We start from the raw sequence: 22,789 nt of genomic DNA on the forward strand, positions 1-22,789 counted from the left end.
CGACTAGGTCTCACTCGAGAGACACTGTTTGTGTACATAGTTTGTTCTTTATTCTCTATTTCCCCCTCCCTTTACACCTCCCCTCTTCACATGGTGGACCCATAGCGACTTTACATCAATCCACTTATTGCTAGACCCTTCAGCAGCCCAAAGAGCATACCTCGCCAGTTATACACCACTAACATACCAACAAGCCAAGAATATTCCATCACTCCCTAGAATGGCTACACATTTTTTCAATAAGCACCAATCCAAGAGGCATAATGACGCTTAACATTCTATCCCTAAATGTCAAGGGCCTCAATTCACCACACAAGCGCAGACTGGCCTTAGAAGAAGCCACAAAACAGGATGCCCAAATTGCATTCTACCAAGAAACGCACTTCCAATCCCACCACCAACCAAAATTCTCCTCTAAACGCTACCCGATAGGATATCACTGTACTTACAAAAAGAAAAAGAGAGGAGTAACAATCATGATCAGCAAAGATGTAGCCTTTCAATTAGTCAAAAAGATAGCAGATAAAGAAGGCAGATACCTAATACTATTATGCCTAATTAATAATATAGAAATGACCCTGGTCAATATATACGGCCCGCATAACGACCAACACCAATTCATGGATAAAATCATCACACTCACGCTTGCCCACAAATTTGGCGACATAATTATAGGGGGGGACACGAATTGCCTTTTAGACGCAAACTTAGACACTACCTCAGCAAACAAAGTAAACGTACACACAGCTAAACATCGACTTCGCTCCACTGTTCTTCTGAACAAAATACTACAAAACCACGGATTTCTAGATGTGTGGAGATCCCTCAACCCCCAACAGCGGGATTATTCCTTCCATTCCATGAGTCATGCGTCATATTCAAGGATAGATAGGTTCTTAATCCCCACTTCTCAGATCACAAAAGTCGACAACACGCAGATTGGCGTCATGACATGGTCAGACCATGCTCCTATCATGCTGACAATGAAAACTAGCTACCCCACGCATGGCAGGCGCTCATGGCGCCTCAACGACTCACTGCTAACAGACCATACCCTAATTGCACAACTTAAAGTGGAAATGGAGACCTATTTCACACTTAATGACACTCACGACATAAGAAAAGATACGTTGTGGCAAGCACACAAGGCCGTACTCAGGGGACAACTTCTAAAACACTCCAGTTATAACAAACGACAACGCATCGCAAAATACACTAGTTATTGTACATAACGACCAATCTGGTTTTATTAAAGGACGTCAAGGATGCGACAACACCAGAAAAATCCTGAATATACTGTCACATATAGAAACGCATGGCACTGAGAGCTTACTATTGGCTTTAGACGCAGAAAAAGCCTTTGATAGGTTGAATTGGGCTTATATGACATCTGTCTTGAAAAAATACAACTTCCCCACAACACTTATACAAGGGATGATGGCATTATATGGGTCGCCTTCAGCACGAGTTTCTAATGCGGGATTTACCTCTGCACCCTTTAATCTCACGAACGGCACAAGGCAGGGCTGTCCGTTATCTCCGCTCCTATTTATCCTATCGTTAGAACCTCTAGCCTACAAAATCAGACAAGACCCGATGATCTCCGGAATACAAATACAAGACACTGAACACCGTCTGGCTATGTTCGCTGATGATATACTGCTCTCTCTCAGCCATCCCGAAAGATCACTGCCAAGGCTCCTTTCACTCCTCACGACCTATGGTCATGTGTCATATTATAAACTCAACAAATCCAAAACTCAAGCACTGCCAATCAATTTACAGTCGCATACAAGCCAACTACTCCGCGAAACACACCAGTTTGAATGGAGACAAGACCACATCACTTATCTAGGGGTGAAATTAGCTCTCCATAAACAAAGGATGATAGCACTCAACTATACCCCCCTACCGAACTCATGCATTGCAGATTTCCAAAAATGGAAGAAAGTGCAGCTATCCTGGTTAGGAAGGATCCAAACCATTAAAATGATGGTACTCCCCAAAATTCTATATATTTTCAGGATGCTACCCCTTCCACTTCCAAATATATGGTTTAAGAAAATCCAAACCACGCTTCACAAATTTGTTTGGGGCACAAAGAAACCTCGTCTACCATTACACCTCCTTCAGACGCCGCCGAGAGAGGGTGGTCTGGGGTTGCCTAAAATACAAACCTACTACAAAGCAGCCATACTAGAAGCGGCTATCAGACTACATGCTCCAAAGAACACATTCCAATGGGCGAATATGGAAGATGACACTACTAACTCACGCCCACTACTACTCACCCTGTGGACCCCAAAACAATATAGGCAAACTGCGCTCGAGACATACCCTACTACTGCGCTCACCATGAAAATCTGGGACGATCTACACGCTGAATACTCGGACAACAAGAAATTCAGCCCGCTTGCACCTATAGCGGCATTGGAAGCAGTCTCACCTTGGCTAGATATGAGACCCTGGATGAAGCTGGGAATTCGTCATATCAAAGACTTATGCAACCACTCAGCGATATCCCCTTTTCCAGTTCTGCAAAAGAAATATGATTTACCGTGTGCCTTTATCTTCCAATATCTGCAACTAAAAAGTTTGATCGATACCAAAGTTCAGTTTCAAAGAAACACACTTAACCCTAAAAGAGAATATCAAACGCTGTTCCTTAACAGATGCTTCTCTGCGCCCTTGAAGCCGAAAACACTATCCCTATGCTACCAAGCGTTATTGGACAGACACAAACCCCACTCATTTCAATATGTAGCGCAATGGAAGAAAGAAGGTCTACCTGAACTCACGAATGATCAATGGCTCCAGTCCTTGAACGCACTCCGAGGCATTACATCATGTTTTTCACACATAGAGGCTCACAAAAAGTTGATTCACAGGTGGTATCTTACACCACACAGGCTGGCCAACATCTACCCTACAATACAACCCACATGTTGGAGATGCAATACCGCAGTGGGAAATATGATCCACATCTGGTGGAGCTGCAAGATGGTCAAACCATTATGGACATATGTAAGGGAACAGATAAAAGGAGGCACTGGGATGTCACACGAACTCACACCTCTGCTTTGCCTTATGCTACTTTTCCCGGAGACATGGACTAGGGACAGTAAACAGGTGGCTACGATTGTTATTCTGGCAGCCAGAAACCTTTTGGCACTCCACTGGAAGAGTGCGTATTGTCCCACACGCAAAGACTTAATAGACAAAACATATCAATATTACAGATACGAAATACTCTCTTCGGAATCCCCGGAGAAGAAGAGGAGGTTAGAGGCATCATGGACATTATGGTTTGAATACATACGCATTGCCCACCCTCAGACGCCTTTCTGTCGACAGTGACTGCTAGACAGTAGAAGCACATAGCTACACTTTAGGAACCTACGGCACTGACACACACTTTGAGGACAGGCTGTTTAAATGCCTAGATAAGTTGTAAGACAGGAGGGAGCTAAATAGTCCGCCACACATAGCAAATATGGAGGGACTCCCCATACTTGACCATACTTGACCATACTTACCTATACTTGACTACACTTGACTATATGGCACTACCACATGACTACTCAATCTTACACTACTTAGACGTCCATTAGCCACCTCTGACACATATCAACGTGTGACTTTACACGAGTATAATGCAACCTACAAAGGACTACCGCCTATAGGAGAGACTTTGACAGAAAGCGGATGACCAGGCTATGACACGCATCGCCCACACACTATGTCACACATCTTGTCGTTGAAACTCTTGGTAATGAAATGTTCCAGCTAGACGCATGTTAAAAGAGTAAGCTGGTCATGTTTCAATGGGCGCAACCCGCTCTGTAACACCATGTTCCCCTGCCCTCCCCTGCCCCCCCCCCTTTTTTTTTTTCTTTTCTGTACCCCTACCACCTCCCACCGTCTTTCCCTATGTTTTTTCTCTGTATTTTCTCAAAATAAAAAATTATATATGGAAAAAAAAACTGAAGAAATTAAGAAAGTAATTAATCTAGAGAATAAGAAAAACTCCTGCTCCAGATGGCTACACTGCCCCTTCTATAAAATATTTGAACCTGTAATATCTCCTTTGTTATGTAAATTGTTTACTCAAATAAGTTCTGTTAAGCTCTGCGCCACAACCTCGACTATTCCCAAACCAGGGAAAGATCCACATTTTATTACTAATTACCACCCAACCTCACTTAGAAATTTAGATATACAAATATTTGTAAAAATTCTTGCAAATAGACTAAGCAAAGTCTTTCCTGAGTTAATCGGGTGGTGATAATCTTTGAAAGATAGCCAACATGACACTGAAGATAAATAAAGAACATTTACCAACTGTTTTCATTGCTGCCGACGCCAAAAAGGCGTTCGACAGAGTAAGCCGGAAATTTCTAGCTGAAACTTTAACAGCATTTGGAATAGAAGGGACTTTTAAAGATGTAGCAATGTCACTATAAACATTTCCCAAAGCAAAACTATATGGTAATGGTTTTAACTCAAATTGGTTCGATGATAGGAACGGAACAAATCAGGGGTGACCATTGGCGCCTCTGATGTACTTTCTTTCTATTGAACCTCTAGCAACATATATCAGACAATCTATTAATATCTCAGGAATTCCAATGGGGGGAAGCACCCAGAGATCTCTATTCCTTCTGTGTGGATGAATTTAGCCGTTTTTCCAATTACAAAGTTAATTTACAAAAAACAAACAAATTATACACTGTAATCTTTCCCAAACCCAAGAGGAAACTCTTAAATTAAAATATAGATGCAGCTGGGATATTCAAACAATTCAATATATTGGAAGTATATTAAACTTTGATTTAACTACTTGGGTAAACTTAAATTATCCCAAACTTCTTCAGAACCTGAAAGATCAGATGAAGAGTTGGGGAAATGCAATGCTATCTTGGATGGGAAAATTAAACACACTAAAGGCATACATAATACCCAAATTGGAATATCTTTTTAGTATGATTCCATTAAGAGTTCCAAATAAACTATTGAATCTTTTTGATAAACTATTTTATTCCTTTGTATGAGTGGGGGGGAAAAGCAAGGATAACTCGCAAAACAATAACAGTAAGATTAGGAGAGGGGGTATTATTTTTCCCTAATGTCCAATTGATTCACAATTCAGGGATGTTCTCCCATTTTTTAGAGTGGGGAAATATATACGCTATAAAAAAAATGGTATAGGATTGAAAATAAACTTTGTAATAATCTGGATCCTGTTATTTCTTGGGTAGTCTGTAAAACATTCAAAGATCTGATGATTGATAATTTAATAATTTCTCAAACTTATAAATCTATTGATCCTAAAAATAAGTCGTTTTTTTCTCAAAATCAGATTTCTTGTAAAGCCCAATTGGAAGTGGTTAAAATTTTTATTCAAGATCTCAACTTAACCAACTCGGTGAAAAAAGAGTATAATCAAAATTGGTCAATTGGAATCAAATTTATTACCCAATACCTTTTTGAATATGAAACAGGAATATGACTTGCCAGATAACACAATTTTTACATATTTCAGAATAGTTACTTTTCTAAAAAAAAATGTCAACTAGTGGATCAATCCCCTTTAGATACACTTCTCTTTGGCGCAACCCCCTAAAAACATTCCAAGATTATACAGATCATTAATAGATCTATTCCTTAAGATAAAATAAAAACTATTATAAAACTCATCAATTATGGATAGATTCCATTGGCCAGTGCATTGTATAAATATACTAGAACATTTTAATAAAATTCTCAAGAGGGGGTATCTGGTTTCCACCAGATTATGTAAATTAAAAGCTAAATACTCCAACCAATGTAAGAGATGTAACAAAGAACTTGGAACTTTAAAACACATCTGGTGGGATTGCCCTATACTGAATGAGATTAAAGAGTTTATGTTACAACTTCTCAAAGATCTAAATTTAAAAACTTTGGATTTGACTCCTGAAAAGTTCCAGTTTCATTTAGATCTCACTAGCTTACTTAAATCTGAAAAATACTTGACAATTCATATTAATGGCTATGAAGATATATGAGGAACTGTCCCAAATTAACCATCAAGGGATAATGGAAAAAGCGGTGTATTTTAATAATGGAAATATGAAATATAACAAAATCTGGTCTAAGTGGTATGAGTTTTACAATATGAGATATTGATATACAAGAGGGCATGGATCGATCTTTTAGAATACTTTAGGATTTGTAAAGTGACATATTTGTCTTTGAGTATAATGTAAACGGTTCGTATAATAATTAAGAACAGTTACGGAGATTCCCTCAATAACCTCACATGAGCACCCCCAGCGTTATTTTTTTTTTTTTTATATTGTCTATGTATATTTTTATGTTGTTTAGAATGTGAATACTATGTCAGATAAGGCAGAATGAAAGAAATAGCTTAGCCAACTTATGGTCAAGTTGAATGCGTTAAAGGGAAATTATAGTGCCAGGAAAACAAACTCGTTTTCCTGGCACTATAGCTTCCCCTTCTGTCAAGGCCCCCTCCCGCGGCGCTGAAGGGGTTTTATAACCCCTTCAGTTACTTACCTGGGTCCAGCGCCGATGTACCTCGGCGCTGACTCAGCTCCGTCCATGCTCCTCCCCTGCCTCCGGCTGCTGGCTGGGGAGACCTAATGCGCATGCGTGGTAATGGTCACGCGTGCGCATTAGACCTCCCCATAGGAAAGTATTATTCAATGCTTTCCTATAGAAATTACGGCAACAATTGACATCCTCATGCAGAGCGTGGGGACGTCGAACGTCATTTAAAACACGTTTGGTGCTCTGAGAACACGGAAGTACCATCTAGCGGCTGTCTGAGAGACCACAACGAGAGGTGGGATTAGCCCTGTAATCAAAACACTGCGGTTTCTCCAAAACCGCAGTGTTTTGACAAACAGGGCTAAGGGGAGAGGGTCAAGGCACCCAGACCACTCCAATGGGCAGAAGTGGTCTGGGTGCCTTCAGTGTCCCTTTAAGTACAGTAACAGCACCTGGGTCTGATTATATTAATATAATAATTTGCTATATACAGTAATACAATCTACTAAAGCCATCTTTACAATATTATACAAAATATAATTCTGCCTTGGGCAATATCTAAAGGACCTGATATATTTATTTTTTGTTTGGTTTTGTCTTTTCAAATTGTCATTTAAATGTCGTTGATATTTATGTATAACAGTCTGTCTTCCTGTTTTAAATTAAAAACTCAATAAAAATCTAATTGAAAAAAAAGAAAAAGAAAAAGAAAGATTAACACTATAAATCTTGGAAGTAGAATATAAACAAAATTGGTACAGAAACACTGGAATAACTTGTCCAGAAAAAGACATTTCTGGTACACCATACAGGAACAGAAAAAATCTTTGTAAGTACATAGCTGGGTATAGAAACTGGAATCAGAACAGAATAGAACAGGCTCAAGCAGTCGGGTCAGTAACAAGAAATCAGGATCAGGAACAGTATAATGCAGTCAAGGACTCTGAAGCCATGAAATGGTACTGGACTATGGAAAAGCATTGGCATCTATAGGCCCAGGCTATTGTGCCAATTTTGGCGTCCTCTATGCGCAGAGCGTCATAGAAAATGCCAACCTATAAAGGTATAAATGGGTCAAAGCTAGCATCATTTAGCTTTTGAAAAGTTCAGGATGATGCGAGTGTGACCGGATATATGCCATGCTGGGTGCAGAATGATATGGATGCTTCTCTATGTAATAGAGGCCTTTGCCTTAGTGGCTGCATAGACACATTACAACAACTGTTTTTGAGCCAGAGAGAATTGACAAAGCTGCATAATTTGGGGATTTTGATTTCTATTTGATGCGGATGCACCCAAATTCAGAGCAGAGCCCCGTGACTGTGGTTAAATTGATGCAGAAGTGTCATCAAAGGTATGTTTCCTGACAAGGGGTAAGTAGTAAAAAAATGTTGTTGCTAAATAAAAAATCTAGTCTATTGGCATTGTTAGGATTAAGGATAAGTGTGTGTTCCAAAACAAGTTTTTTAATTTTTTTAGCACCGCGATCCAGATTTGATCACATTCACAATAATACAAAACTGACTTTTATGGATGATTTTGTGAGACAGCAAACATGGTTTTAGGCTTATTAATTTAGTTTATATTGCAGCTTTTGAACAAAAAGATTCCATGATGACTCTCCTGAAGGGTTAGATGATTTAGATGGCTTTAACACTAAGTTCATGAATAGAGATGTCCCGAATAGTTCGCTGGCGAATAGTTCCTGGTGAACATAGCTTGTTCGCGTTCGCCACGGCGGGCAAACATATGCGATGTTCGTCATCATTGAGTAAACTTTGACCCTGTACCTCACAGTCAGCAGACACATTCCAGCCAATCAGCAGCAGACCCTCCCTCCCAGACCCTCCCACCTCCTGGACAGCATCCATTTTAGATTCATTCGGAAGCTGCATTCTTTCATTTTTTTTTTTAGACAGAAGTGTGTTATATTTGAGCATGCTAGGCTGAACGTGCATATATCATGGCTAGTTGCACTGAGGGTATGAGTATATAGCAGTACATTGTTGTGAAAGATGGCTGTCATGTTTAGGGTGTAGCTTGCACGTTATCAACTGTGTATTTATATCAGCAGCTCCACCACTAGTTATAAATCAAGTGTGAGTCGCCCGATGAGACTAGTGAATAACATAATACATGAACGGTTAAGGTAAAGGCATGTAAGGAACTACGACAATAAACTCTTTAGGAGGTGAAATAATGACATGTTTAAACGCTTGCTACTTTACGATTAGTTAATGTGCAGAGAGCAGTTCATGTGATCAAAGGCATGGTGTGGAGGATCGGCTATAGTGGGACATGCTTGGCAGGCTGCTGTTTACTGCTTGTGCTCATCCGATCCCTTCTGGGCGCCAGGTGCAGACCCTGGGAGTCCCTGATACCTGGAACAACAAAGGCAAGTCTCTGGCTGAGTGCCAGCTTAAGGTGGAGGCGAGTGCTTGACGTGGGGCAGGCTCTGCATTTCTGTTTGTGCCTCCGGTCCCATCTTCGACGCCTTTTGCGTTGGTGGATTTTTAATGGGGACTGCTTCGCTTAGCTGTGGTGGAGCTTGTTGGGGCTTCCTGCTTGTTATTTGCTTCCAAAATTGATTGAAGAGTCTGTCCAGCTTAGACTCAATATCCTGCCATGCTTTGCTGGTACCAGGAGGACACCAGGAGGACACGCGGCTGCCGCCATATTGGGAGAGTCGCAGATGAGTATGTCAGCCTGGGCGGCTGTGCTCTGTGCGTCCATTAGCTCCAGACAGCCTCTCAGGGGTAGACCGGGATAACCCCCCCCGGTCCGAGAGGGGGGGGGGGGTAACGGAGCTCCTGCCGGGAATTAGCTGCTCCTGGGCATCCCAGGATCGGGAGATCGGCCGCCTCTCCCGCCTGGTGAGCACCAGGCCACACTTGCCACGCGGAGGTAAGTAAGACTCTGTCGAGTTGCTGACCACTATTAAGCATGTCGGGTCGGTCAGGTAGGAGCAACATTGCTGGGTCATCCCCTTCTGGGGTGAAATTCGCTTGTTGATAGCTGCTTAAAGTGAGATATTGAGGGAGCTCACACGAAGTGTGTCTTTTCTCCATGACAGCTAGGCCCCGCCCCCCGGAAGCTGCATTCTTAGTGAGAGGAGGGACAGTGTAGCTGCTGCTGATTTAATAGGGAAATCGATAGCTAGGCTAGTGTATTCAGTGTCCACTACAGTCCTGAAGGACTCATCTGATCTCTACTGTAAGGACAGCACCCCAAAAAGCCCTTTTTAGGGGTAGAACATCAGTCTGCTTTTTTATTTTTTTTCCTGTGTAATCTAATTGCAGTTGCCTGCCTGCCAGCGTGTGTGTCAGGCTCACAGCGTATACTGTGCCCACTTGCCCAGTGCCTCCACTCATATCTGGTGTCACAATAGCTTGCATAAAAAAAACAAAAAAAAAACTTTTTTGACTGTAATATAATAGCAGTCCGTTTCCTTCACACGTGTGCGTTACAGGGCCTGCCAGGGCACAGTGTCACACCAGTGCAACTCATATCTGGTGTAACAGTAGTGTACATAAAAAAATAAAATAGAAATTTGAATGTGAAATAATAGCAGTCAGTTTCCTTCACACGTGTGCGTTTCAGGGCCTGCCAGGGCACAGTGTCACACCAGTGCAACTCATATCTGGTGTAACAGTAGTGTACATTTAAAAAAACAAAAATAAAATTTTGACTGTAATAGATTGAATAGCAGTTAGTTGTCTGCAAGCGTGTGTGTCAGGCCTACAGCGTCTACTCTGCCAACTTCTGCCAGTGCACAGTGCCACTCATATCTGTCACAGTAGCTTGCACGTATAGTACCACTAATCGAAAATAAAATGACAGGCAAAGGCAGGCCACCCCGCAAGGGCCGTGGTGCTGTGATTCCCTTTGGCCCTAGAATAATGCCTAGTGTTCAGAGGCCACGTACCCTGAACTCGAAAAGTTCTGAGGACATAGTTGACCAGCTAATACAGGACACCCAATCTTCTACAGCTTCCGCTCGGAACCTTGACGAACCATCCTCCTCCAGCTTAGCTTCAGGCACCTCTCAAGTTACCACTCGCCCGCCTGCCGCCACCACCAACACTAGCACCACAGCCGCTTCACTTGATCTGTCAGAGGAGTTATTTACACATCAGTTGGAAGAAATGAGTGATGCGCAACCATTATTGTCAGAGGATGTAGATAACAGGGATATGTCTCAGTCAGGCAGCATTACACACATTGGCATACGGTGTGATGATGATGATGTTGTACCCGCTGCTGCTTCCTTTGCTGAGTTGTCAGATACAAGTGAAGCGGTTGATGATGACGATGCGTCCGTGGATGTCACGTGGGTGCCCGCTAGAAGAGAAGAAGAACAGGGGGAAAGTTCAGATGGGGAGACAGAGAGGAGGAGGAGACGAGTTGGAAGCAGGGGGAGGTCGTCGCAAGGAGCTAGTGGCACAGTCAGACAGCATGCATCGGCACCCCAGGTCAGCCAGACAGCACGCCAATCAACGCATGCTGTTGCCACCACCAGAATGCCGTCATTGCAGAGCTCAGCAGTGTGGCATTTTTTTTGTGTGTCTGCCTCTGACAACAGCGATGCTATTTGCAACCTGTGCCAAAAGAAACTGAGTCGTGGGAAGTCCAACACCCACCTAGGTACAACTGCTTTGCGAAGGAACATGATCGCACATCACAAACACCTATGGGATCAACACATGAGTACAAGCAGCACACAAACTCAAAGCCGCCATCCTCCTCCTGGTCCAGCATCTTCAGCCACGTCAACCACTGCTGTCCTCCTTGCCCCCTCTCAACCATCCGCCACTCCGTCTCTCGCCTTGAGCAGTTCCTGCTCATCTGCCCACAGTCAGGTGTCTGTCAAGGACATGTTTGAGCGTAAGAAGCCAATGTCACAAAGTCTCCCCTTTGCCCGGCATCTGACAGCTGGCTTGTCTGAACTCTTAGCCCGCCAGCTTTTACCATACAAGCTGGTGGAGTCTGAGGCATTCCAAAAATGTGTAGCTATTGGGACACCGCAGTGGAAGGTACCCGGCCGAAATTTCTTTGCACAAAAGGCAATCCCCAACCTGTACTCGATTGTGCAAAAGGAAGTAATGGCATGTCTGGCACACAGTGTTGGGGCAAGGGTCCATCTGACCACGGATACCTGGTCTGCAAAGCATGGTCAGGGCAGGTATATCACCTACACTGTGCATTGTGTAAACCTGCTGATGGCTGCCAAGCATGGAATGCGTGGCTCTGCAGAGGAGTTGGTGACACCACCACGACTTGCAGGCAGGCCTGCTGCCACCTCCTCTACTTCTCCTACTCCATCCTCTTCCATAACCTCCTCGGCTGAGTCCTCTTCTGCTGCTGCGTCTTGCTCCACATCAACGGCACCCCCCCGGCTCCCCAGGTACTATTCCACATCCCGCATACGGCAGTGTCACGCTGTCTTGGGGTTGACTTGCCTGAAAGCAGAGAGTCACACCGGACCAGCACTCCTGTCCGACCTGAACGCACAGGTGGATCAGTGGCTGACTCCGCACCAACTAGAGATCGGCAAAGTGGTTTGTGACAACGGAATAAATTTGTTGTCGGCATTGAATTTGGGCAAGTTGACACGCATGGCACATGTGTGTAATCTGATCGTACAACGCTTTGTGCATAAGTACCCAGGCTTACAGGACGTCCTGAAGCAGGCCAGGAAAGTGTGTGGCAATTTCAGGCGTTCCTACACGGCCATGGCGCACTTTTCAGATATCCAGCGGCGAAACAACATGCCAGTGAGGCACTTGATTTGCGACAGCCCGACACGTTCGACCGCCTGCTCCAACAAGAAAAAGCCGTTAACGACTATTTGTATGATCAGGGTGCTAGGACAGCTTCTGCGGAGCTGGGAATTTTTTTGCCGCGTTACTGGACGCTCATGCGCAATGCCTGTAGGCGCATGCATCCTTTTGAGGAGGTGACAAACCTAGTCAGTCGCACCAAAGGCACCATCAGCAACATCATACCATTTGTTTTCTTCCTGGAGCGTGCCCTGCGAAGAGTGCTGGATCAGGCCGTAGATGAGCGTGAAGAGGAAGAGTTGTGGTCACCGTCACCACCAGAAACAGCCTTATCAGCATCGCTTGCTGGAACTGCGGCAATGCTGGAAGAGGATTGTGAGGAAGAGGAGTCAGAGGAGGAATGTGGCTTTGAGGAGGAGGAGGAAGACTAACCACAACAGGCATCCCAGGGTGCTCGTTGTCACCTATCTGGTACCCGTGGTGCTGTACGTGGCTGGGGGGGAAGAACATACCTTCAGTGAGATCACTGAGGACGAGGAACGGGACATGAGTAGCTCGGCATCCAACCTTGCAAATGGGGTCTTTCATGCTGTCATGCCTGGGACCCTCGAATAAAAAGGCTGAAGGAGAACAACCTGTACTGGGTGTCCAAGCTACTAGACCCCCGGTATAAGCAGAAAGTGCATGAAATGTTACCGAATTACGGCAAGTCGGAAAGGATGCAGCAGTTCCAAAATCAATTAAAAAGTATGCTTTACACAGCGTATAAGGGTGATGCCACAGCACAACGGGAATCTAACAGGGGAAGAGGTGAAAGTAATCCTTCTCCTCCCACGACCACGCCGGCAAGGACAGGACGCTTTACAGACGTGTTGTTGATGGAGGACATGCAGAGCTTTTTAAGTTCTACGCATCGCCACAGCCCTTCGGGGTCCACCCTCAGAGAACGACTCAACCGACAGGTAGCAGACTACCTTGCCTTAACTGCAGATATCGACACTCTTAGGAGCGATGAACCCCTTGACTACTGGGTGTGCAGGCTTGATCTGTGGCCTGAGCTATCCCAATTTGCGATAGAACTTCTGGCCTGCCCCGCTTCAAGTGTCCTGTCAGAAAGGACCTTCAGTGCAGCAGGAGGTATTGTCACTGAGAAGAGAAGTCGCCTAGGTCAAAAAAGTCTAGATTACCTCACCTTTATTAAGAAGAATTAGGGATGGATCCCGAAGGGACTGACAGTGGGCGATACATTCAACTAAAAAAGGCCTGATGAGGGGGATGTAACAGGGATTAAACTGATAAGAATAGTACTACTTAACACACCACTCCTATCTGGTGGCACATTAGATTGCAAGCGCAGTGCCCCAAATTTGAAGAAGGAGGACCGACCAAGCATCTTTTTCCATCTCCCGGTTCCTAAAACCTCCTCAAAGCCACCTTCCTCCTCTTCTTCAGACTCCTCTCTCTGCGTTATTATAAGGTGTGTTAAGTAGTACTATTCCTATCAGTTTAATCCCTGTAACGTCCCGGGAGAAATGTGGCTTTGAGGAGGTGGAAGACCAAACACAGCAGGCGTCCCAGGGGGCTTGTTGTCACCTTTCGGGGACCCTTGGTGTTGTACGTGGCTGGGTGGAGGAAGAGACCTTCAATGACATCAGTTAGGACAAGGAACGGGACATGGCTAGCTTGGTATCCAACCTTGTCCAAATGGGGAGTTTGCAGTTGTGCAAATGGACTGTTTGCGGTTGTTTGCTGTGCGTAAAACGAGTTTGGTCTGTCACTGTGAAGCGGGTGTAACCCTTACACTACCTGATCGATACAACATCATACCTGATGTTTTAAAGCACGTTATTCCAAACAATTTAGGAATGTTAGATGATTTATGCCCTTTATGGATTAAAACCAGACTGTGCATCAACTATGTAATTTTCCATGGGAGTTTTGCCATGGATCCCCCTCCGGCTTGCCACAGTCCAGGTGTTAGTCCCCTCGAAACAACTTTTCTATCACTATTGTGGCCAGAAAGAGTCCCTGTGGGTTTTAAAATTGGCCTGCCTATTAAAGTCTATGGCGGTTCGCCCGTTCGCGAACATTTGCGGAAATTCGCGTTCGCCGTTTGCGAACGGAATATTTTATGTTCGCGACATCTCTATTCATGAATACATGTTTAGGTTCCTAACCCCATAGTGTTCCTTTAAGATCTACCCCCCCAATGAACACATGCATTAAAAAAGCATGCATGTATTCACTTGAGGTATAACTACTAAAAAGTGATCTTTCTTTTCTTTTAAATGTGGGCAGTGGAGTGCTCCTTTAAGGCTGTTTCAGGGCGCAGCATTCTGCAAAACATTTATTTATTGCTGCTAAAACGATATACATTTGAGCATGAGGCCAAACATATCAAATGCATTAACGTTGTATTAGTGCTCAGAGTATCCCTTCAAGATAAAGTAATCTAACAAAGCAATAATGCTACCCCACTAACAAACATAGTGAATGAACAGGTATTCTAGTGAAGAGTTAGTTACCATTTTACTTGCCACCATATCTAGTGGGCTATGCTTGGACTGCCTCAAGAAATACCCGTATAGTCAAATCCACAATGTAAGTAGTCTTGAGAGTCAGAAAACGTTTGGATCTATTCACAAAATCAGGGATTGCGGAGAGAGAACTGACAATGAAAATGTTAAGTTTAACTCTTAAGATGACTTTGGGATTATGCGCTACAATTTGTGGTTCCCTTGTCTTTTCTCCAAACATTCCAGTCTGGTGAATAACCCAATTTGTTTTTGTACGTGTCGGGTCGTCTTTCATTCATAGAGATGAAGTAAATATAAGTTGTTTCTCTGAAACATCTCAAGGCTTGTTCACCCTCTTCCTTTATTTGTGGTTACATGATGATAAAGCCTGTCCAAATTATACTTAACGATAAGGTTGCTTTGTGCACTGGTGTGCTTTCAGTCTGATAATATGGTTAGACAAGGAGTGCCAAGGAAATGCTTTGCTTGACAGGAAGGATTAATTCCATTCTGTCAGGAGAGGAGAATTAGTCAGTTATCATTTGGGAACAAAGCCGATATAAGCATGAGGAGCTACTGCAGATGTGATGCAGCTAGAGTATTGAGCAGGAATGATAAACTATTTGGTAGAGAAGCATTAAGCAATTAGTGTAGATGTTTATATTGTTATTCCTACATACAGTGTGACACCAGATATCTTAGTCTTTTGGTTTGGAGGCATACATCCTGCCCTCCATTCACTACTGGCCTGAATGATCAGCAGATGCAGATTGCTATCCAGGTCTAGGAGGATTGAGGGAATTTGTGGCAGCAAAAGAGGATATTCACAGGACATCTTTAGGAGAATGGAAAACCATGACTGATCTCACCAGAAAGACCAGTTGGTATCTCAATAAGTGAAGCACTCTTGTGATCATAGCAAAAGGAGGAAATAAATTAACTCCCATAGTAGGCCATTGTGAAGAACAGCATCCACAGTTAAGTTAAGAGGGTCCAGCAGTCAACTGAAGAACAGCTCTGACTGATGGTTCACCCTGGAACCAAAAAGATCTAGGGAAAAAGGTACTCTAAGGTGCTCCAGGAGGCAAAATACCTTGGCGTTCCAACCTCCAGTCGCTTGTATCTCTTAAAAAAAAAAAAATATATATATATATATATATTTTTTTTTTTTTAATATGCCTTGGAGAGAGAAGGAGGGCTGCATGTCAATTGTGGGACCTTTGGGGAAGAAATTATTTTGCTAATACTTGTATCTGGAGAAGGACAGTCATTCGGATAGTCTCTAAGCCATGTACCAGAAAACCTGGTACATTTAAATTACATTCTTTAATAATGTCTCCCCCAAAGAGCATGCCTTTTGCCTCTGGGCCCAACTCTTTCAGATTAGCATCCAATCTGAAAAGGTCCACTTTGCCAATTTCCTTAAATAGTGCAAAATTTACAATACCAAATATAGGGCTGTTTGAGCCCGTTTATGCAGAGTGTGAAGATCCAGACAGCTTCATATATCATGAAAAACATTTATGTTAAGGGACTCGTCAGATCTAGTAGTTTGTCTTGGGTGGTCTTCAGTCCCTGCTCCAGATCTCTGCGGCGTCACACCTGACTTTGTCAGGAGAGCAACAAACATGGAATCAAATTCCAGAGTAGAAACATAGAAACATAGAATGTGACGGCAGATAAGAACCATTCGGCCCATCTAGTCTGCCCAGTTTTCTAAATACTTTCATTAGTCCCTGGCATTATCTTATAGTTAGGATAGCCTTATGCCTATCCCACGCATGCTTAAACTCCTTTACTGTGTTAACCTCTACCACTTCAGCTGGAAGGCTATTCCATGCATCCACTACCCTCTCAGTAAAGTAATACTTCCTGATATTATTTTTAAACCTTTGTCCCTCTAATTTAAGACTATGTCCTCTTGTTGTGGTAGTTTTTCTTCTTTTAAATATAGTCTCCTCCTTTACTGTGTTGATTCCCTTTATGTATTTAAATGTTTCTATCATATCCCCCCTGTCTCGTCTTTCCTCCAAGCTATATATGTTAAGATCCTTTAACCTTTCCTGGTAAGTTTTATCCTGCAATCCATGAACCAGTTTAGTAGCCCTTCTTTGAACTCTCTCTAAGGTATCAATATCCTTCTGAAGATATGGTCTCCAGTACTGTGTACAGTACTCCAAGTGAGGTCTCACCAGTGTTCTGTACAATGGCATGAGCACTTCCCTCTTTCTACTGCTAATACCTCTCCCTATACAACCAAGCATTCTGCTAGCATTTCCTGCTGCTCTATTACATTGTCTGCCTACCTTTAAGTCCTCAGAAATAATCACCCCTAAATCCCTTTCCTCAGATGTTGAGGTTAGGACTCTATCAAATATTCTGTACGCGGCCCTTGGGTTTTTACGTCCAAGATGCATTATCTTGCACTTATCCACATTAAATGTCAGTTGCCACAACTCTGACCATTTTTCTAGTTTACCTAAATCATTTGCCATTTGGCTTATCCCTCCTGGAACATCAACCCTGTTACATATCTTAGTATCATCCGCAAAAAGACACACCTTACCATCAAGACCTTCTGCAATATCACTAATAAAAATATTAAAGAGAATGGGTCCAAGTACAGATCCCTGAGGTACCCCACTGGTGACAAGCCCAAGCTTCGAATATACTCCATTGACTACAACCCTCTGTTGCCTGTCACTCAGCCACTGCCTTACCCATTCAACAATATTGGAATCCAAACTCAAAGATTGCAGTTTATTGATAAGCCTTCTATGTGCAACAGTGTCAAAAGCCTTACTGAAATCTAGGTAAGCAATGTCTACTGCACCACCCTGATCTATAATTTTAGTTACCCAATCAAAAAAATCAATAAGATTAGTTTGGCATGATCTCCCTGAAGTAAACCCATGTTGTCTCTGATCTTGAAATCCATGTGTTTTTAGATGTTCAACAATCCTATCCTATCCTATCCTTTAACATGGTTCATCACTTTCCCCACTACTGAAGTAAGGCTTACTGGCCTATAGTTGCCCGACTCCTCCTTATTACCTTTCTTGTGAATGGGCACAACATTCGCTAACTTCCAATCTTCTGGGACTACTCCTGTTAACAATGATTGGTTAAATAAATCTGTTAATGGTTTTGCTAGTACACCACTAAGCTCTTTTAATAGCTTTGGGTGTATTCCATCAGGTCCCATTGACTTATTTGTCTTTACTTTTGACAGTTGAAATAGAACCTCTTCCTCTGTAAACTCACATGTAATAAATGACTCATTTATCCTTTTTTTAACAGAGGTCCCTTTCCTTCATTTTCAGCTGTAAATACCGAACAAAAATATTCATTGAGGCAGTCAGCTAGACCTTTATCCTCATCTACATACCTTCCTTATTTTGTTTTTAATCTAACTAATCCTTGTTTTACTTTTCTTTTCTCATTTATGTATCTAAAAAAAGTTTTGTCCCCCTTTTTTACTGACTGTGCTATTTTCTCTTCTGTGTGTGATTTGGAAGCTCTTATAACTTGCTTAGCCTCTTTCTGCCTAATCTTATAGGTCATTCTGTCTTCCTCACTCTGTTTTTTTTTATAATTACTAAATGCTAACTTTTTGTTTTTTACTATTTTGGCCACATCTGCGGAGTACCACAGTGGTTTCTTGAATTTTTTGCTTTTACTGACAAGCCTAATGCAATTTTCTGTTGCCTTCAGTAGTGCAGCTTTTAAATAATCCCATTTATTTTGGACTCCATTTAAGTTGCTCCAGTCTGATAATGACTCCTTTACACATATTCTAATTTTAGAAAAGTCTGTTTTTCTAAAGTCTAAAACTTTTGTTTTTGTGTGGTGTGACTCAGTCACTGTTCTTATATTAAACCACACTGACTGATGATCACTGGATCCTAAACTTTCACCTACAGTAATATCTGATACCAAATCTCCATTTGTTAACACTAAATCTAGTATGGCCTCTTTACGAGTTGGCTCCTCAACGACTTGTTTTAGAGACAATCCCAGTAGGGAGTTTAGAATATGTGTGCTTCTGGCACAAGTAGCTATTTTTGTTTTCCAATTCACATCAGGAAGATTAAAGTCACCCATGGTGATAACTTCCCCCTTCATTGTCATTTTAGCTATTTCTTCAACTAGTAGATTATCTAACTCTTCAATTTGTCCTGGGGGCCTATAAATCACACCTACACGAACTACTGTGTGATTACCAAATTCTAACGTAACCCAAATGGACTCTATGTTCGTCTCACTAACCTTTATTAGGCTAGATTTTATGCTATCCTTCACATACAGGGCCACCCCTCCCCCGTCTTTTCTATATAAAGAGTACCCTGGTATTGCTATGTCCCAGTCATTTTTTTCATTATACCATGTCTCAGTAACAGCGACTAAATCTACACTATCAGTTGCCATTATTGCCACAAGTTCATGGATCTTATTCCCTAAACTGCGAGCATTTGTAGACATGACTCTAAGCTTATCATTTTTTAACACACTTGCTACAGGCACCTTCTGTCCTTGTTTTGGGGGACAATTGGATTGATGTTTTATCACCCTTTTGCCCCCCCCCCCTCCTAGTTTAAATACATCTTAGCAAAACCTCTGAACTGCTCACTGAGAACATTTGTTCCCTTTTGAGAAAGATGCAAACCATCTTTTTTGTACATTTTATTTCCATTCCAAACAGAGCTACCATGAGCAATAAAGCCAAATCCTTGCCCCCGACACCATTCACCAAGCCACAAGTTAAAGTCCCTAATACGCATCCGCCTGTCATTCTGAGTGTTATGCACAGGCAGAACTTCAGAGAATGACAGTGTGGAAGCAACCTGCCGTATATCATTGGCAAAAACACTAAAAACTTCCTTAACCTCTGAAACCTCATTGCAAGCCAAGTAACAACAATCTAGATCCAGGGCACTCTTCCCAAAGTTTGTTTTAATTTCTCCTTTGGTTTAATAACGGATACATTCTGCAATGCTTCCTGGTCGGGCCCATTCATTTGAGCGTGCATGCTTCAATAAGGAATGGATCAAACCGTGGAGTCCTTGAGGTCTGCAGCAGAGTAGTTACGAACTATGGTTTGGACGGAGGTTGGGTGGTGGTCATAATAGGGCTCACCTACCACTGTTACCCACAAGGGATTCAGTTTCATCAGACTCTTGTACAGATTGATTCACTCTCAAAATAATGTAATATTCATCAAGCAGGCTAAAATCCTGATGATCATTTCCGTTGTGCAAATCAGATGGATCAATAGATATCAGATCCGTGCCAAGGATGGGACCTTAGACATTAGTCGTAAACCAGCGTCAGAACGAAGCAAAACAAAAATGCAGGATATAATTAACTGGGGGGGGGGGGGGGGGGAGAGAAAGACCAGAGAGGGCGTCGAAAGCAAAAACAAACAAAACAAAAAAAAACACGAGGCCGAAGACGCCAGGGAAAGGGGAATGAAGGTAGGGAAATAGTTTACATTTCTCCCCTTAAGTTTTCTTCTTTTTTTCTAACAAATACAGTTTTCTAGCTGGACCCACCTAACCTAGGAGGTAGTAGCAAAGTAAGAGGATATGGAAGGGTCTTGTTTGGGGGTTATGTATATGAAATGTGCTACAAACAGTTGTCTATATTTTATATATGCACATACACAATACTTCCAAACTGAATGTGAATAATTTCTTTATTAGGATCATAACGTTTTAAATCAAAGTCATACATCCAGGATTTTAACTTTCAAAATTAAATTTAAAAAATAAAAAAGTAAAGCTGTATATTTTCTTTCTGAACAGTACCAAAGACCAGTTGCTATTAAGGATTCTTGGAGGCTGGTGAATCGTGGCATTGGACATACCACACGAATCTCGAAGAGCATCATATCAGTTGAAGATTTTGAAACAATCGACGCAGGAAACTATATTTGCAAAGCACAAAACCTCAGAGGACAAACCACACTAATTACAAGAGTGGACAGATTTTAAAACCCTAATTATTTCCCCCCACACCACAAAAGTGTTAATGGCAAAACTTTAAGATCCCTTCTGGGAAGGCCAAGAGATGAAAAAGCAGGCAATACCAACAGAGCCACACTTAATCTATACCACAAGCCCACGTTCTGCATTCTACACCAGCCCCCCCAGATGCAGAGCATGCTGTGCTAATAAGCTTGTGATAAGCAATATCATCATGTTAATAATAATCAAGAGGTATATCAGTTAGGCCTGATTGTTTCTGATGGCAATAATTACTTGTAATGAAATGCTTGTAAGCTAAAGAGGAAAAAAAAAAAAGAATTATTGTCTGCATTCAAATACTTTACAATGTATTTTATTTATCCATGCTACATATTACAAAAAAAAAGCAGTAAAAATCTTTATTCTTTACCATACTATGGTTTTAACAATGTTACAATTTCCCTCATCATATAGAAAACCTAAGTACATCTGGTGGCAACTATAGCCCTATAGAATGTAAAATATGCCAAATCAGAATCCTTATTTTCATAAAAGGAAAAATGCATTTATTTGGTTGTAATTTTAACGCTTTTGTAATATGTGTAATGTATCTTACTACCTGCTTGAAACTGTATACAATCTGTAAAATGTTTCTATAAATTTGACAACATATCTCTCAGCAGTCTATTGATTGCAGGATATTATTTATAAAGTGTCATATACATGGGATATTATTGTATTTTATTCCACGGTTTTATCAATCTCTGGGTCACGTATATTTTAATGTTTACTAAGAGGAGAAAATACGACTTCTCTCCACTGAAAAATATCAAATAAAACAGATCAACAGACTCTGTAATGTCTCACTACTCATCCCCTTCTCCCGGATACAAATAATAGGAAATGATTGTATAAGATCAAAGTAGATTTTCTTTTAATTAATAAATGACCTGTTTCTGTGGATTGCATGAAAACACAGAATTACTGTGACTCACATAAACGGGGGTTTGATCACAGATGTAGATTTGAAAGCATTTACTTAATATGTATGTTTGTTAAAACCTGGGTACATTTAACTATTAAAATAACTCAAAATAGTTCATAGGACAAGCACCTCTACACTTTAAAAATATTCAAACATCTCCTCCAAATTAATTTCTGTTTTGGTTATAGAACTACTTGTGAAGATTTCATTTCTGTCGTTCTCAACAATTCTCTCATGTGCCAGGATTATGGAGTGACTGCATATTGCAGGCTACTCTTTCTAATACATTTTCCACTAATTATCACAAAGCCATCACTGTTATATTATTTGCTGTGATTGTATGTCCATGATTATTAAATGGATATCTTAAACGGTCACTCTGAGCACCATCACACCACTATGGTGTGGTACCATCCCTGCCAAGAGTGGCTCTTATGCAGGGGAGGGCTGGCAGCCTTAGGCCTGGGGGGCAAAACCAGTCAAGTGGCCCATTGCGCCACCAAATCAGTTCACCATCCATGCCCACCTTTTTCTGGTTTTATAACGGATATTGATGTTATGCTAATCAGTAGCTCTTTGCCATACCCGCTCCTTCACGGCTCTGACTTTCAATGTTGACAGAGCACAGGCTGAGAATCTCTGAGCCTGTGCTCTGACTCACTAACTGAGCGCTGGAACCACGAGGGAGAGGATATGATCTGACTGCACCTACTGCTGGTGCGCACCAGTGGACCACCAGCGAATCGTTTAAAATAAATATGCTGGTGTACCCAACTTGTGAGCTGTGTTGGCCGCCGGGCGCCTCTGTTGTCATGGCACCCTGCGTGACCGCACAGCTTGCCCACCCCAACGGCTGGCCCTGCTGACACACACTGATGTTACTACTTAGACATCCCTCAATATTAATACAGAGATGAGAGTAAACACCAATAAACTGTGGAAACAGAGCGGATCCCCCCAAATTTATAAAGGTTTGCTTAGAGGATTTAT

General features: G+C 42.1%; 1 protein-coding gene across 1 annotated transcript in view; it reads left to right on the forward strand.

Annotated features, from left to right (window-relative positions):
• The window catches only part of PDGFRL (platelet derived growth factor receptor like), a 122,824-nt gene extending 101,281 nt beyond the window's left edge, over nucleotides 1–21,543 (forward strand). The window contains exon 6 of the mRNA XM_063458082.1: nucleotides 20,653–21,543. Coding sequence (XP_063314152.1) covers nucleotides 20,653–20,841 — 189 coding nt within the window. The 3' untranslated portion in view covers nucleotides 20,842–21,543. The remainder of the gene's footprint in view (nucleotides 1–20,652) is intronic.
• The last annotated feature ends 1,246 nt before the right edge of the window (nucleotides 21,544–22,789 follow it).

This window comes from Pelobates fuscus, chromosome 6 (assembly GCF_036172605.1).
Source record: "Pelobates fuscus isolate aPelFus1 chromosome 6, aPelFus1.pri, whole genome shotgun sequence".
NCBI lineage: Eukaryota > Metazoa > Chordata > Amphibia > Anura > Pelobatidae > Pelobates > Pelobates fuscus.